Source organism: Trachypithecus francoisi, unplaced genomic scaffold (assembly GCF_009764315.1).
Source record: "Trachypithecus francoisi isolate TF-2019V2 unplaced genomic scaffold, Tfra_2.0 Lachesis_group15, whole genome shotgun sequence".
Lineage (NCBI taxonomy): Eukaryota > Metazoa > Chordata > Mammalia > Primates > Cercopithecidae > Trachypithecus > Trachypithecus francoisi.
The window spans coordinates 106,122,302-106,132,655 of NW_022681460.1; the positions used below are offsets into that span (position 1 = coordinate 106,122,302).

The 10,354-nt window shown below is 56.3% G+C and overlaps 1 protein-coding gene across 1 annotated transcript; it reads right to left on the bottom strand.

The window, feature by feature from the left end:
* Positions 1-4,405: 4,405 nt before the first annotated feature.
* LITAFD (LITAF domain containing) lies at positions 4,406-10,050 on the bottom strand. Its single transcript, XM_033235264.1, has 4 exons — positions 9,878-10,050; positions 6,427-6,507; positions 5,273-5,417; positions 4,406-4,514 (listed from the first exon to the last, which is right to left on the bottom strand). The coding sequence occupies exons 1-4, from the start codon at positions 9,990-9,992 to the stop codon at positions 4,406-4,408; spliced, it is 450 nt and encodes a 149-aa protein (XP_033091155.1). The 5' UTR covers positions 9,993-10,050.
* Positions 10,051-10,354: the final 304 nt, after the last annotated feature.

The following is a 10,354-nucleotide window of genomic DNA, read 5'->3' on the forward strand; positions in this document are numbered from 1 at the left end:
AGGTCAGCAGTGAGGCGTCTGGTGGCCCAAAGTAGGCCAGAACCTTGAGCCATGGGCCCTGGGCCTTGCCCAGTGTGGAGCAGGCATTCAGACCCCCACTGGCTGCCCGCCTCACCTCCCTGCTCTCCAGGTAGCCTTAGCTCAGCCCTCTGTGTGGGGTAGGTTGGGGGCTGTCCCCAGTTTCAAATGAGAGTTCAGCAACTTGCCAAGCTCGTTTGCCAGTGGTGGGCTGCCCTCTGACAAGCCCTGAAGCTGGGGAAGAGGCCTGCCCTGGGCATGGAGGACCCCATCAACGGTCAGGGAAAGGGATGCAGGAGAAGGAAGCCCCAGCCCTGCCCTAGCCTGGCCCTGCGACAAGGTCTTGGCATAGGAGAACCAAGGCTTCCCTGGTACAAGGCCTCAGACACAGGAACACCGAGAGACTTAGAACGGCGGCTCAGGTCCTGTTGTGTAAGGCAGTGACTGCAGATACCCCGAGGCTTGGGTCTGGGCCAAGGGACAGATGAAGTCTAGCCCCACTTGGCAGCCTCTCAAGGTGCACCTACACCTTCAGACAACAGAACCTGAGAAACCTTGACTTTTTTTTTAATGTGTATTTTTGTCTTGTTTTTTTTGAGATAGGGTCTCACCTCATCGCCAAGGCTGGAGTGCAGTTGTGCAATCATGACTCATTGCAACTTTGATCTCTTGGGCTCAAGTGATCTTCCTGCCTCGGCCTCCCAAGTGTCTGGGACCACAGGTGTTACCACCATGCCTGGCTAATTTTCTAATTTTTTATAGAGACAGGGTCTCCCTAGGTTGCCCAGGCTGGTCTCAAACTCCTCGGCTCAAGTGATCTCACCTTGACCTCCCAAAATGCTGAGATGACAGGGGTGAGCCACCTCGCCAAGCTGAAAATCCTGGATTTTCGACGCAAATTCTCCTATTTCTAAGAGTTGGCAAGTGACGTTTTCCTAACGGGGCAGTCTGTATCCAGAGCGCCTGGGGACTGATCCACAGAGTCACAGCAGAAGCTTTCAGCCATGCCAAGGACCTGGCCACCTCTGAAGGCACAACGGTGACTGACTCAGGCCAATGAAAGTTCTCCTGTGACTGAGGAGGACCTGGCACCCCCAGCCAGTCCACACTGAGTGAGCAGAGCCTGGCCATGGTCGGACACTGTCCCTGGACTGCAGGTGCTCATGTCTCTGGAGCCATCTGGGAACTCGAGTCAAAGCCAGCAGGCTGCGTGGAATCAGAACGAGGGGCTCCAGCTGAAGTCTGCAGATGGAGGGGTCAGGCTGCAGGTGGGCCTTGCCAGCAAGACTGAGCAGCCCCCTGACTGTCGCCTGCCACAGCCCGGCTGCTCTGCAGAGCCAGCAAGTCCCTGCCTCTGCATGGTGGAGGCCCGGTGGCTGGGCCCTCGTCCTAGATGAGACCCTCGCGCCTCCCCTTGAGATAGAGCCTGGATGGATGACCACTCACCTTGTCCACCAGGGGCTTTTCGGTCTCCCTGTGGTGACCTGGTGCCCCTGTGTCCTCATTTATTACAAACAAGAGGTTACTTCTTTTGTCTTCAGGGACTTACTGGGGTTCCCAGGTACTAGCTGCCTCGTTTGTGTCAAAGACTTCAGCATCCAACCCTAAAAATCTTGCTGAGTCTCTGAAGTGGAAATGGAGGCTCTGGGGCCCGCAGCTAGTGTGGACTGGGAAGTTGTTCTCCTGATGTAGCCAGGCCTTTGGGCGGTGGTAGAGGCACAGGCATTGGGGAATTTTACTCCAGGGAAACCTGTCCCAGAACTTGTCCTTCCCCGGGGCTGGTGTGACCTGAGGACCTGTCAGCTCCATCACGCCAGGCTTTGACCGAGATGGCTGTTGCCTGCCCTATGGGTCCCAGGAACCTGCCTGCTGAAGACCATATGATGGAAGACAGGTAATGCTCCCTTCTGTCCTTCCAGGCCTTTGGCCACAGACACGCACACACGCATACCCTTCAGACCCTCAGGCACACACACACACACACACCCCTCCTCCAGGCCTTCAGCCACACACGCACCTACGCACATGCACTCACCCACCCTTTCAAGCCTTCAGCCACACACACACATGCACCCTTCACCTCTGTGCCTTCCTCCCTGATGCTGGACCCTGAGTTGGACAGACCTGTGTGTCCAGCGCTGATCTAGTTACTCACCTCAGCCTCCGCTTCCGCATCTGTAGGGTGGGGCAATAATGGGTGAATGCCCCATCAGTGTGAGCCTGACAGCGCCCCCAGCTGAGGACAGCTTCACATGCCCCCAGCTCCCAATTACTCCTCTTCTTCCCCCTAATTCTTCCCTTTTCTCCCCTGTGAAATTCATTTTATTTGAAAACGTGACGAGTAGAACAATATTTTTTTTTTTTGAGAGGGAGTCTCGCTCTGCCGCCCAGGCTGCAGTGCAGTGGCCGGATCTCAGCTCACTGCAAGCTCCGCCTCCTGGGTTTACGCCATTCTCCTGCCTCAGCCTCCCGAGTAGCTGGGAGTACAGGCGCCCGCCACCTCGCCCGGCTAGTTTTTTGTACTTTTTAGTAGAGACGGGGTTTCACCGTGTTAGCCAGGATGGTCTCGATCTCCTGACCTCGTGATCCGCCCGCCTCGGCCTCCCAAAGTGCTGGGATTACAGACTTGAGCCACCGCGCCCGGCCACGATATTTTTACTTTACAAAATTTAACTTTTTGAGACCCTGTCACCCAGGCTGGGGTACAGTGGCATGGTTAGGGCTCACTGCAGCCTCGACCTTCCAGGCTCAAGCAATCCTCCCACCTTAGCCCCCCCAGGTAGCTGGGACTACAGGCACGCATCACCATGCCCTGCTAATTCCCGCCGGTCCCGCGTTTCAGTGGAAATGAGGTCTTGCTATGTTGCCCGGGCTGGTCTAGAAGTCCTGGACTCGAGCAGTCCTTCCACCTTGGCCTCTCAAAGTGCTGGGATTACAGGCATGAGCCGCTGCGCCCGGCCTGTTCTGCAAAATTTAAGTCCTTTAGTGGTGATACTGGATTTTCCTCTACCCCATCGTCCCCCTCCTGACCTTGTTTGCAGGCAGACCCTGAAAGAGGTCCTATTCATCAGCTTATTTGGGGCCTGTTAACATCTACCTTCCTCCACAGCAGCTCTGCCATGCTGTAAGGCTGCAGCTGTAAGGGAGTCTTAAGGGTTAACCTCTTGGTGGGAGGCCAGACTGATCTGGGCAGACTTGCCCCATCCTAGCTTCTATAACCCGCCTGGCCCCACCAGGCTCTTGGGTACAGAGGTGAGCCAAGACCTCACAAACCTCCTGGGAAAAGTGATACACCAGAGAGTGGGTGACCAGACTGTGACAGGGCAAGGGCTGATTGGATGGCTGGCTGCTGCTGGGAGCAGCCTGGGGAGGTCGGGTGGGTGGTGAGGGAGCGGCATTGAGTCCTATCTGGCTGGGGTGGGCAGGGGAGCTGGAGCCAGCTCACAGATGGCCTCAAGGGGCCCCAGGGGAAGCGTGTGGACTTGGGCTGAGAGAGGCAGGTGTCTGGCATAGTCCGAGCCGGAGTTCTGGATCCTCACCCACAAGAATCACTGGCTCAGTGCTGGCCACCGGCCGCTGGAGAAGAGCAGAAGCGGGCGAGACTCTCGACAGGGAGACCCGGGGCTGCTGCCTCCTTCAAGGAGGGGATAAAGGGGAGGGAAGAAATCCCTGCAGGGCAAGAAGGACAGGACTGAAGGGCTGTCCTGGAGGGGGCACTGCCACTTACTCGTCCCAGCCACCAGGTTAAGGAGAAGAGGGAGGAGGGAGTTAGTGTGAGACCCGTTGGCTCTGCAGGGCCCCAAGCATCTTAGGGAGAAGGTTGTGGGTGGGATGCAGGAGCCAAGGCTAGACCCTGAGGAGCACTGGCCGAGTGACAAACCCACCAGGAGGGGCTGGAGAGCCGCTGCAGCCCAGGAGATGGGGTCTTTGAGGGAAGGGAGAGTGCGAAGGGCTACAGAGAACCCAGTCAGGAGCGAAGGAGCGAGTGCCCATTGGATGTTGCACTTAGCAACGGAGCCACTGGTCATCCAGGCAGGGGCAGGGCCCAGAGTGAGCCCGGATGTGGGTTGAGGTGCACGCAGTGGATGAGATGTGGTGTGAGGGAGAACAGGTCTCCCCTCCTGACTGCACTTACAGGGAGATCGTTTTCCCTAAGAGGCAGAGGCTTGAGCTGATGGGAGGGAGCCCAGAAAGATGGGGCTGAACTAGGCACTGTGGCTCTAAAGAGTCAAAAGAGAATGGAAGTGGACAGGACGGCGCGGCCCCCACACGACACAGGCTCCCGGAGCAGAGGCAGCTGCCCAATCTCCTGGGCTGACGGAAGAGCAGGAGGCAAGGACATACGGGTGTGCCCAGGTGGCGCCCCTGGCATTTATTTCTTGGGAGCTCACAGGTGGCGGTAGTAGAAGAGCTCGCGCTGGCACACGGGACACGAGTGCTTCACGTCCATTAGGCTCCTTATGCAGAACGGGAGGAAGCAGCAACCTAGGACGCACCTGCAGTCCCAGAGCGGAGGCTGGGCGTGAGTGGAGCCACCTCTCAGGCTGCACACTGGACGCACCTAGGGCCCAGGTAGAGTCTGGGAGGGGCCTTGGCGTGTGTGTGTGTGTGTGTGTGTGTGTATTTGTGTGTGTGTGAGACAGTCTCACTCTAGCCCAGACTGAAGTGCAGTGGCACGATCTTGGCTCACTGTAACCTCCGCCTCACGGGTTCAAGCGATTCTCCTGCCTCAGCCTCCTGAGTAGCTGGGACTACAGGCATGCGCCGCCACGCCCGGCTAATTTTTGTATTTTTAATAGAGATAGAGACAGGGTTTCAGCACATTAGTCAGGCTGGTATATAACTCCTGACCTCAAGTGACCCCCCCTCCTCGGCCTCCCAAAGTGCTGGGATTACAGGCGTGAGCCACCACCCCTGGCCCCTCTGTGTGTTTTAAAACTCAGCTGAGAGGTAAGAGCCATCCTGAACCCACATGTTCTTGGCTGCTGGTGACAGCAGCAGCTGCCATGGGTGCCCTGGACTGGCTGCTTTGCTGACATCACTCACCCCTCCGCTCCCAGGACGCTGTTCTCATGGGAAGTCCCTGGGTCAGAGGGCTGCTGCCTCCTCTCAAGGTAATGGCCCAGCCAACTGGCCTCCCCGAGGCTTGGTCCTGCTCTTTTCCCCGAAGGCTCCCCCTACCCTGCGGGGACCCACGCGGACCCACCCATGCCAATGCTCAGGCCTCTGCAGCCGCCGAGGGGTGGCCACTCACCCGAACAAGAAGAGGGTGGTACACAGCAGCCAGGTGAGTGCGCCCGGGACAAAGGAGGTCACCGTGATGATGCGGTTTCCACAGTAGGGACACACGACCTGCACTGGCATGGACGTCCCCACCACAGGCATGCCGGCATACAGCTCTGGCAGTGGGGAGCGGGAAGCAGGTGGGACCCCCCAGGTCAGGCCTCCTGTGGCTTCTCACCTCCCACCGGCTGTCAGTGCTCACCTGAGATGGGGAGATGCTGGGATCTGGACCCTGATATGTGGGGGTGTGGTGTGGCTCCCCCACCCCGGTTGGAGGAAACTAAGGCAAGAAGTGTTTATGGCTGGAAGTGGGGTCTCCAGTGGGCTCTAAGGGCCCTTTTCTTTTTCTTTTTTATTTTTTTTGAGACAGAGTCTCACTCTGTCGTCCAGGCTGGAGTGCAGTGGTGCGATCTCAGCTCACTGCAACCTCCGCCTCCCGGGTTCAAGCGATTCTCCTGCCCCAACCTCCTGAGTAGCTGGGACTATAGGCGTGCACCATCACGCCCGGCTAATTTTTGTATTTTTGGTATAGATGGGAGTTTCGCCATGTTGGCCAGGCTGGTCTTGAATTCCTGACCTCATGCGATCCACCGGCCTTGGCCTCCCAAAGTTCTGGGATTACAGACCTGAGCCACCACGCCCGGCCTAAAGGGCGCTTTTCAATGGTGATGTCATCTTCACTGTGCCCTCCAGGAATGTATCTAACCCAGCAGTTCTGAATCTGGAGACTGTCCGAGAATTCCCTGGAAAATCGCAAAGCCCAGGCCCCACCTGGGGGGCTCTGCCTTCCCCTCCTGTGGCCTCAGGGGTGGTGTGTTTGCAGAGTAGAGAACGGGAGTCCACTCCATACAAATGTCCTGAGCGCCTACTGTATACAGGCTCCATCCACCAGTGATCTCCCTCTGGAGAGAGATGCTTCGGTGGCCACTGGTAACACAGCCAGCATGGGAGCAGAGGCAGCTGGCCAGCTGTGGGGTCCCACAGCTACAGAGTCAGGGGAGGCGAGCTTTCCAGAGGAGGTGCGGTTTGGGTAGAGTCTTGGCCAGTGGTCAGGAAAGAGAACATTCTGGGCAGCCCCGAGCATGAGACAGAAAGGGAGGAGGGAAGGCCGGCAGGGGCACTCACCTACAGGAACAACCTGGGGGCCTTCCAAGTACATCCGGGGAGGAGGACCATAGGGAGGAGGGCGGTCAGCAGGATGAGGGTCTTTAGGAGACAGGAAGAAAAGCACTCTCAGATCGGTAGGCTCACTATATGCCAGGGACTTCACTAAAAACTTAGGCCGGATGCAGTGGCTCACGCCTGTAATCCCAACACTTTGGGAGGCCAAGGCAGGCAGATCAACTGAGATCAGGAGTTCAAGACCAGCCTGGCCAACATGGTGAAACCCCATCTCTACTACAAATACAAAAATTAGCCAGGCACAGTGGCGCATACCTGCAATCCCAGCTACTTGGGAGGCTGAGGCAGGAGAATCACTTGAACCCAGAAGGCAGAGGTTGCAGTGAGCTGAGATGGCGCCACTGCACTCCAGCCTGGGTGACACAAGCAGACTCCATCTCAAAAAACAAAAAAACAAAAATAAACTCAGCCTGAGGCAGGTGTACCATTTTACAGAATAGAAAACTGAGGCCATTAGCTGGGCATAGTGGTGCATGCCTATATTCCCAGCTACTTGGGAAGCTGAGATGGGAGGATGGCTTGAGCCTAGGAGTTTGAGGCTGCAGTGAGCCGTGATTGTACCGCTGCACTCCAGCCTGGGTGACAGAATGAGACCCTGTCTCTAACAAAAAAGCAAGCAAGCCGAGGCCTAGAAGAATGAATAAAATTGCCCATGCTTGCATGGTTAGAGGTAGAAGAACTGGGATTTGAATCCAGGCATTTCTTTTCTTTTCTTTTCTTATTTTTTTTTGAGACGGAGTCTCCCTGTCACCCAGGTTGGAGTGCAGTGGTGCAGTCTTGGCTCACTGCAGCCTCCAAGTCCCAGGTTCAAGTGATTCTCCTGCCTCAGCCTCCTGAGTAGCTCGGCACGTGCCACCACACCAGGCTAATTTTTGTATTTTTAGTGGAGATGGGGTTTCACCATGTTGGCCAGGCTGGTCTCGAACTTCTGACCTCAGGTAATCCACCCACCTTGGCCTCCCAAAGTGTTGGGATTACAGGCGTGAGCCATTGTGCCCAGCTACACCCAGATATTTCTGACTCCAGTTGTGCCCTCATGTCTTTAGATGTAAGATCTTCCTGGAGGTAGCACCAGAAAGTTCAGGATGCGGAGATAGTGTGGGGCCTCATGATCTTTTAAAATATATATTAAGCATTTATTACATGCTGCATCCTGTACTAGGCGCTACACCCGCCACTGCATTTACTCTTGCCAAAACACCACTGAGGTGAGTATTTTGCAGGTGTGGAGACTAGGCTCAGACAGGGTAGGTAACTTGCCTGAGGTCACCCAGGAAATAAGCATGAGAGCCAAGGATGGAACTTAAATGTGTCTAACTCCAGAGCCTGCATTGCAAACCCTATCCTCTTGCCTGTGATCAGGAGGACTCCAAACACGGCTGCGTTCCATCTTCTCCTTCCAAGGAGGACTTTTTGGGTCCCAGCGAACCACAAGGAACCTCTCAGTGTGGGGACACCCCAGCTCCATCCCCTCGCTTCCCAGTAGCCACTGCTTGGCCAGTCCTGGGGCCTCTAGAAGAGTCCCTGCAGACCCTGGAAGCAGGCTTATGGCTGTTTGGACAAGGAATTCTGGAATCTCGGATATCCAGGGTGTGTGATCCAGGAGTGGGAAAGATGGGAGCCTGATCAATTAATGCTGTGTGGGCGATGGCTTTCCATTGAGAACCACATGGGTGCTTTGCACAGGGACCTGGGCTTTGCCTGGACACCCAATTCCTGCTGCCCTTCCCAGGACCGGGGGCACTCAAAGAGCAGGAACCGCCCCCGGCTCTGCCCGCGGCTACTTCACACCACAGTCTGGGCCCTGTGGGACAGAAAGTGGTTTCATGCCCGTCCCATGCCCCAGCGGCCCTACCTGGGGCTGTTCCGCATGCCCATTTTACAGATGAAGAAACTGAAGGTTGGCCGGGTGCGGTGGCTCACGCCTGTAATCCCAGCACTTTGGGGGGCTTGGGTGGGGAGATCACTTGAGGTCAGGAGTTCGAGACCAGCCTGGCCAATATCATGAAACCCCATCTCTACTAAAAATACCAAAATTAGCCGGGTATGGTGGCAGGAGCCTGTAATCCCTGCTACTCCAGAGGCTGAAGCAGGAGAATCGCTTGAACCTGGGAGGCGGAGGTCGCTGTGAGTCGAGATTGCGTCACTACCTCCAGCCTGGGCGACAGAGGGAGATTTTGTCTCAAAAAAACAAAACAAGAAACTGAAGGTGAAAAACTGAGGACCTGGCCTAGGGCTGCCAGCTGGAAAGTCATTCTGATCTCAGGCCCAGTTGGCAACTGCCCTGCTGCCCAGCCCTACATCAACCCTCTTTTTTTTTCTTTTGAGACAGCATCTCACTCTGTTGCCTAGGCTAGAGTGCAGTAGTGCTCTCATGTATCACTGCAGCCTCTACCTCCCAGGCTCAAGTCATCCCCCTACCTTGGCCTCCTGAGTAGCTGGGCCTACAGGAGTGCGCCACCACCCCTGGCTAAGCGTTTAAAATGTTTTGTACAGTACAGATGGGGTCTCCCTGTGTTGCCCATGCTGGTCTGGAACTCTGGGCTCAAGCCATCCTCGTGCCTCAGACTCCCAAAGTGCTAGGATTATAGGTGTCAGACGCATGCCCGGCCAACCGTCTTCTTAATCCCCTCAACCACTGCACATGGTCTACACTGTTGTCCAGGTGAGAACGAAAACAGGTTCCAAAAGATTTGGTAACTTTCCCAATTCCACGCCAGGCAGCCCCAGGGCCAGGACGGCCTCTGCCTCCTGCTGCCTCTACACTCAGCCTGGGTTGTCTCTGGCCACGGGCAGGAGCTTCATACCTGATGTGGGGGAGTCATTAGTCTAATTTGGCAACTTCCTTGTAACACTTTTTTTTTTCGAAACGGAGTCTCGCTCTGTCACCCAGGCTGGAGTGAAGTGGCCGGATCTCAGCTCCGCCTGCAAGCTCCGCCTCCCGGGTTTACGCCATTCTCCTGCCTCAGCCTCCCGAGTAGCTGGGACTACAGGCGCCCGCCACGTCGCCCGGCTAGTTTTTTGTATTTTTTAGTAGAGACAGGGTTTCACCGGGTTAGCCAGGATGGTCTCGATCTCCTGATCTCGTGATCCGCCCGTCTCGGCCTCCCAAAGTGCTGGGATTACAGGCTTGAGCCACCGCGCCCGGCCCCTTGTAACGCTTTTAAGAGAGAGTACAGCACATTGAAGGCCCCACTGCTTGACGGTCTCTACTGAGTTCTGTAGCCCCTGGACTGGTGAGGACAGTAGGATTTCGGGGAAGGGTGGTGAGGACTGAGGGCAGCCCCCAGCTCAGGACAGGGACCCTCGTCTCCTCTCTGCTTCCTGCGGGCTCCAGAGTAGACTTCTTCCCAGTCCCTGCCAGCCCTGACCCCTGCATGACAGGAGCCCTCACCCTGGTGATGATTCCATCCCGGTGCTCTGGAGGACCTCTGTGCCAGCAACAATGGCTGGGCAGCACGGCGTTCTGAGCTCTGAGTGCTCATGCGCTTATTTCCAGGAATTCTCATGACGAGGCCCGGTTGCCAGGAGGTGTGAGGAGCTGGGGCCACACCCGGCCGCCTCTTGCTGGGCCTGGCTCCAGTGGAACAGCCATTGTGATGTGTGCCTTCACTGTGTCCTGCAGGAGGAAGGCAGGGGCATCCCACAGGTGTGGCTGGAACCGCCTTTGGAGATGGCCCTGTTTCACGTTGCCACAGCCCCACACTGTGGGTGGGTGGGAAATTTCTGACAGCTGGATGGGGAAACTGATCAACGGACTGAAATGTAGTCCTGTTAGAGCCCGGCCATTCTGTTTGAAGGAATTTATCCTGAGGGAGCTAACCAGATGTATGTGAAGATCTAATTGTAGCATGTTCGTGTCCTGTTAGGA

Excerpts from the sequence above, each read along its gene's own strand:
- LITAFD (XM_033235264.1), bottom strand. The coding sequence starts at position 9,992 with ATGAGAATTCCTGGAAATAAGCGCATGAGCACTCAGAGCTCAGAACGC. Across the intron at positions 6,508-9,877 it reads GGGATGGAATCATCACCAGG|ACCCTCATCCTGCTGACCGC; the intron begins GTGAGGGCTCCT and ends TGTCTCCTAAAG. Across the intron at positions 4,515-5,272 it reads ACCACCCTCTTCTTGTTCGG|GTGCGTCCTAGGTTGCTGCT; the intron begins GTGAGTGGCCAC and ends CTGGGACTGCAG.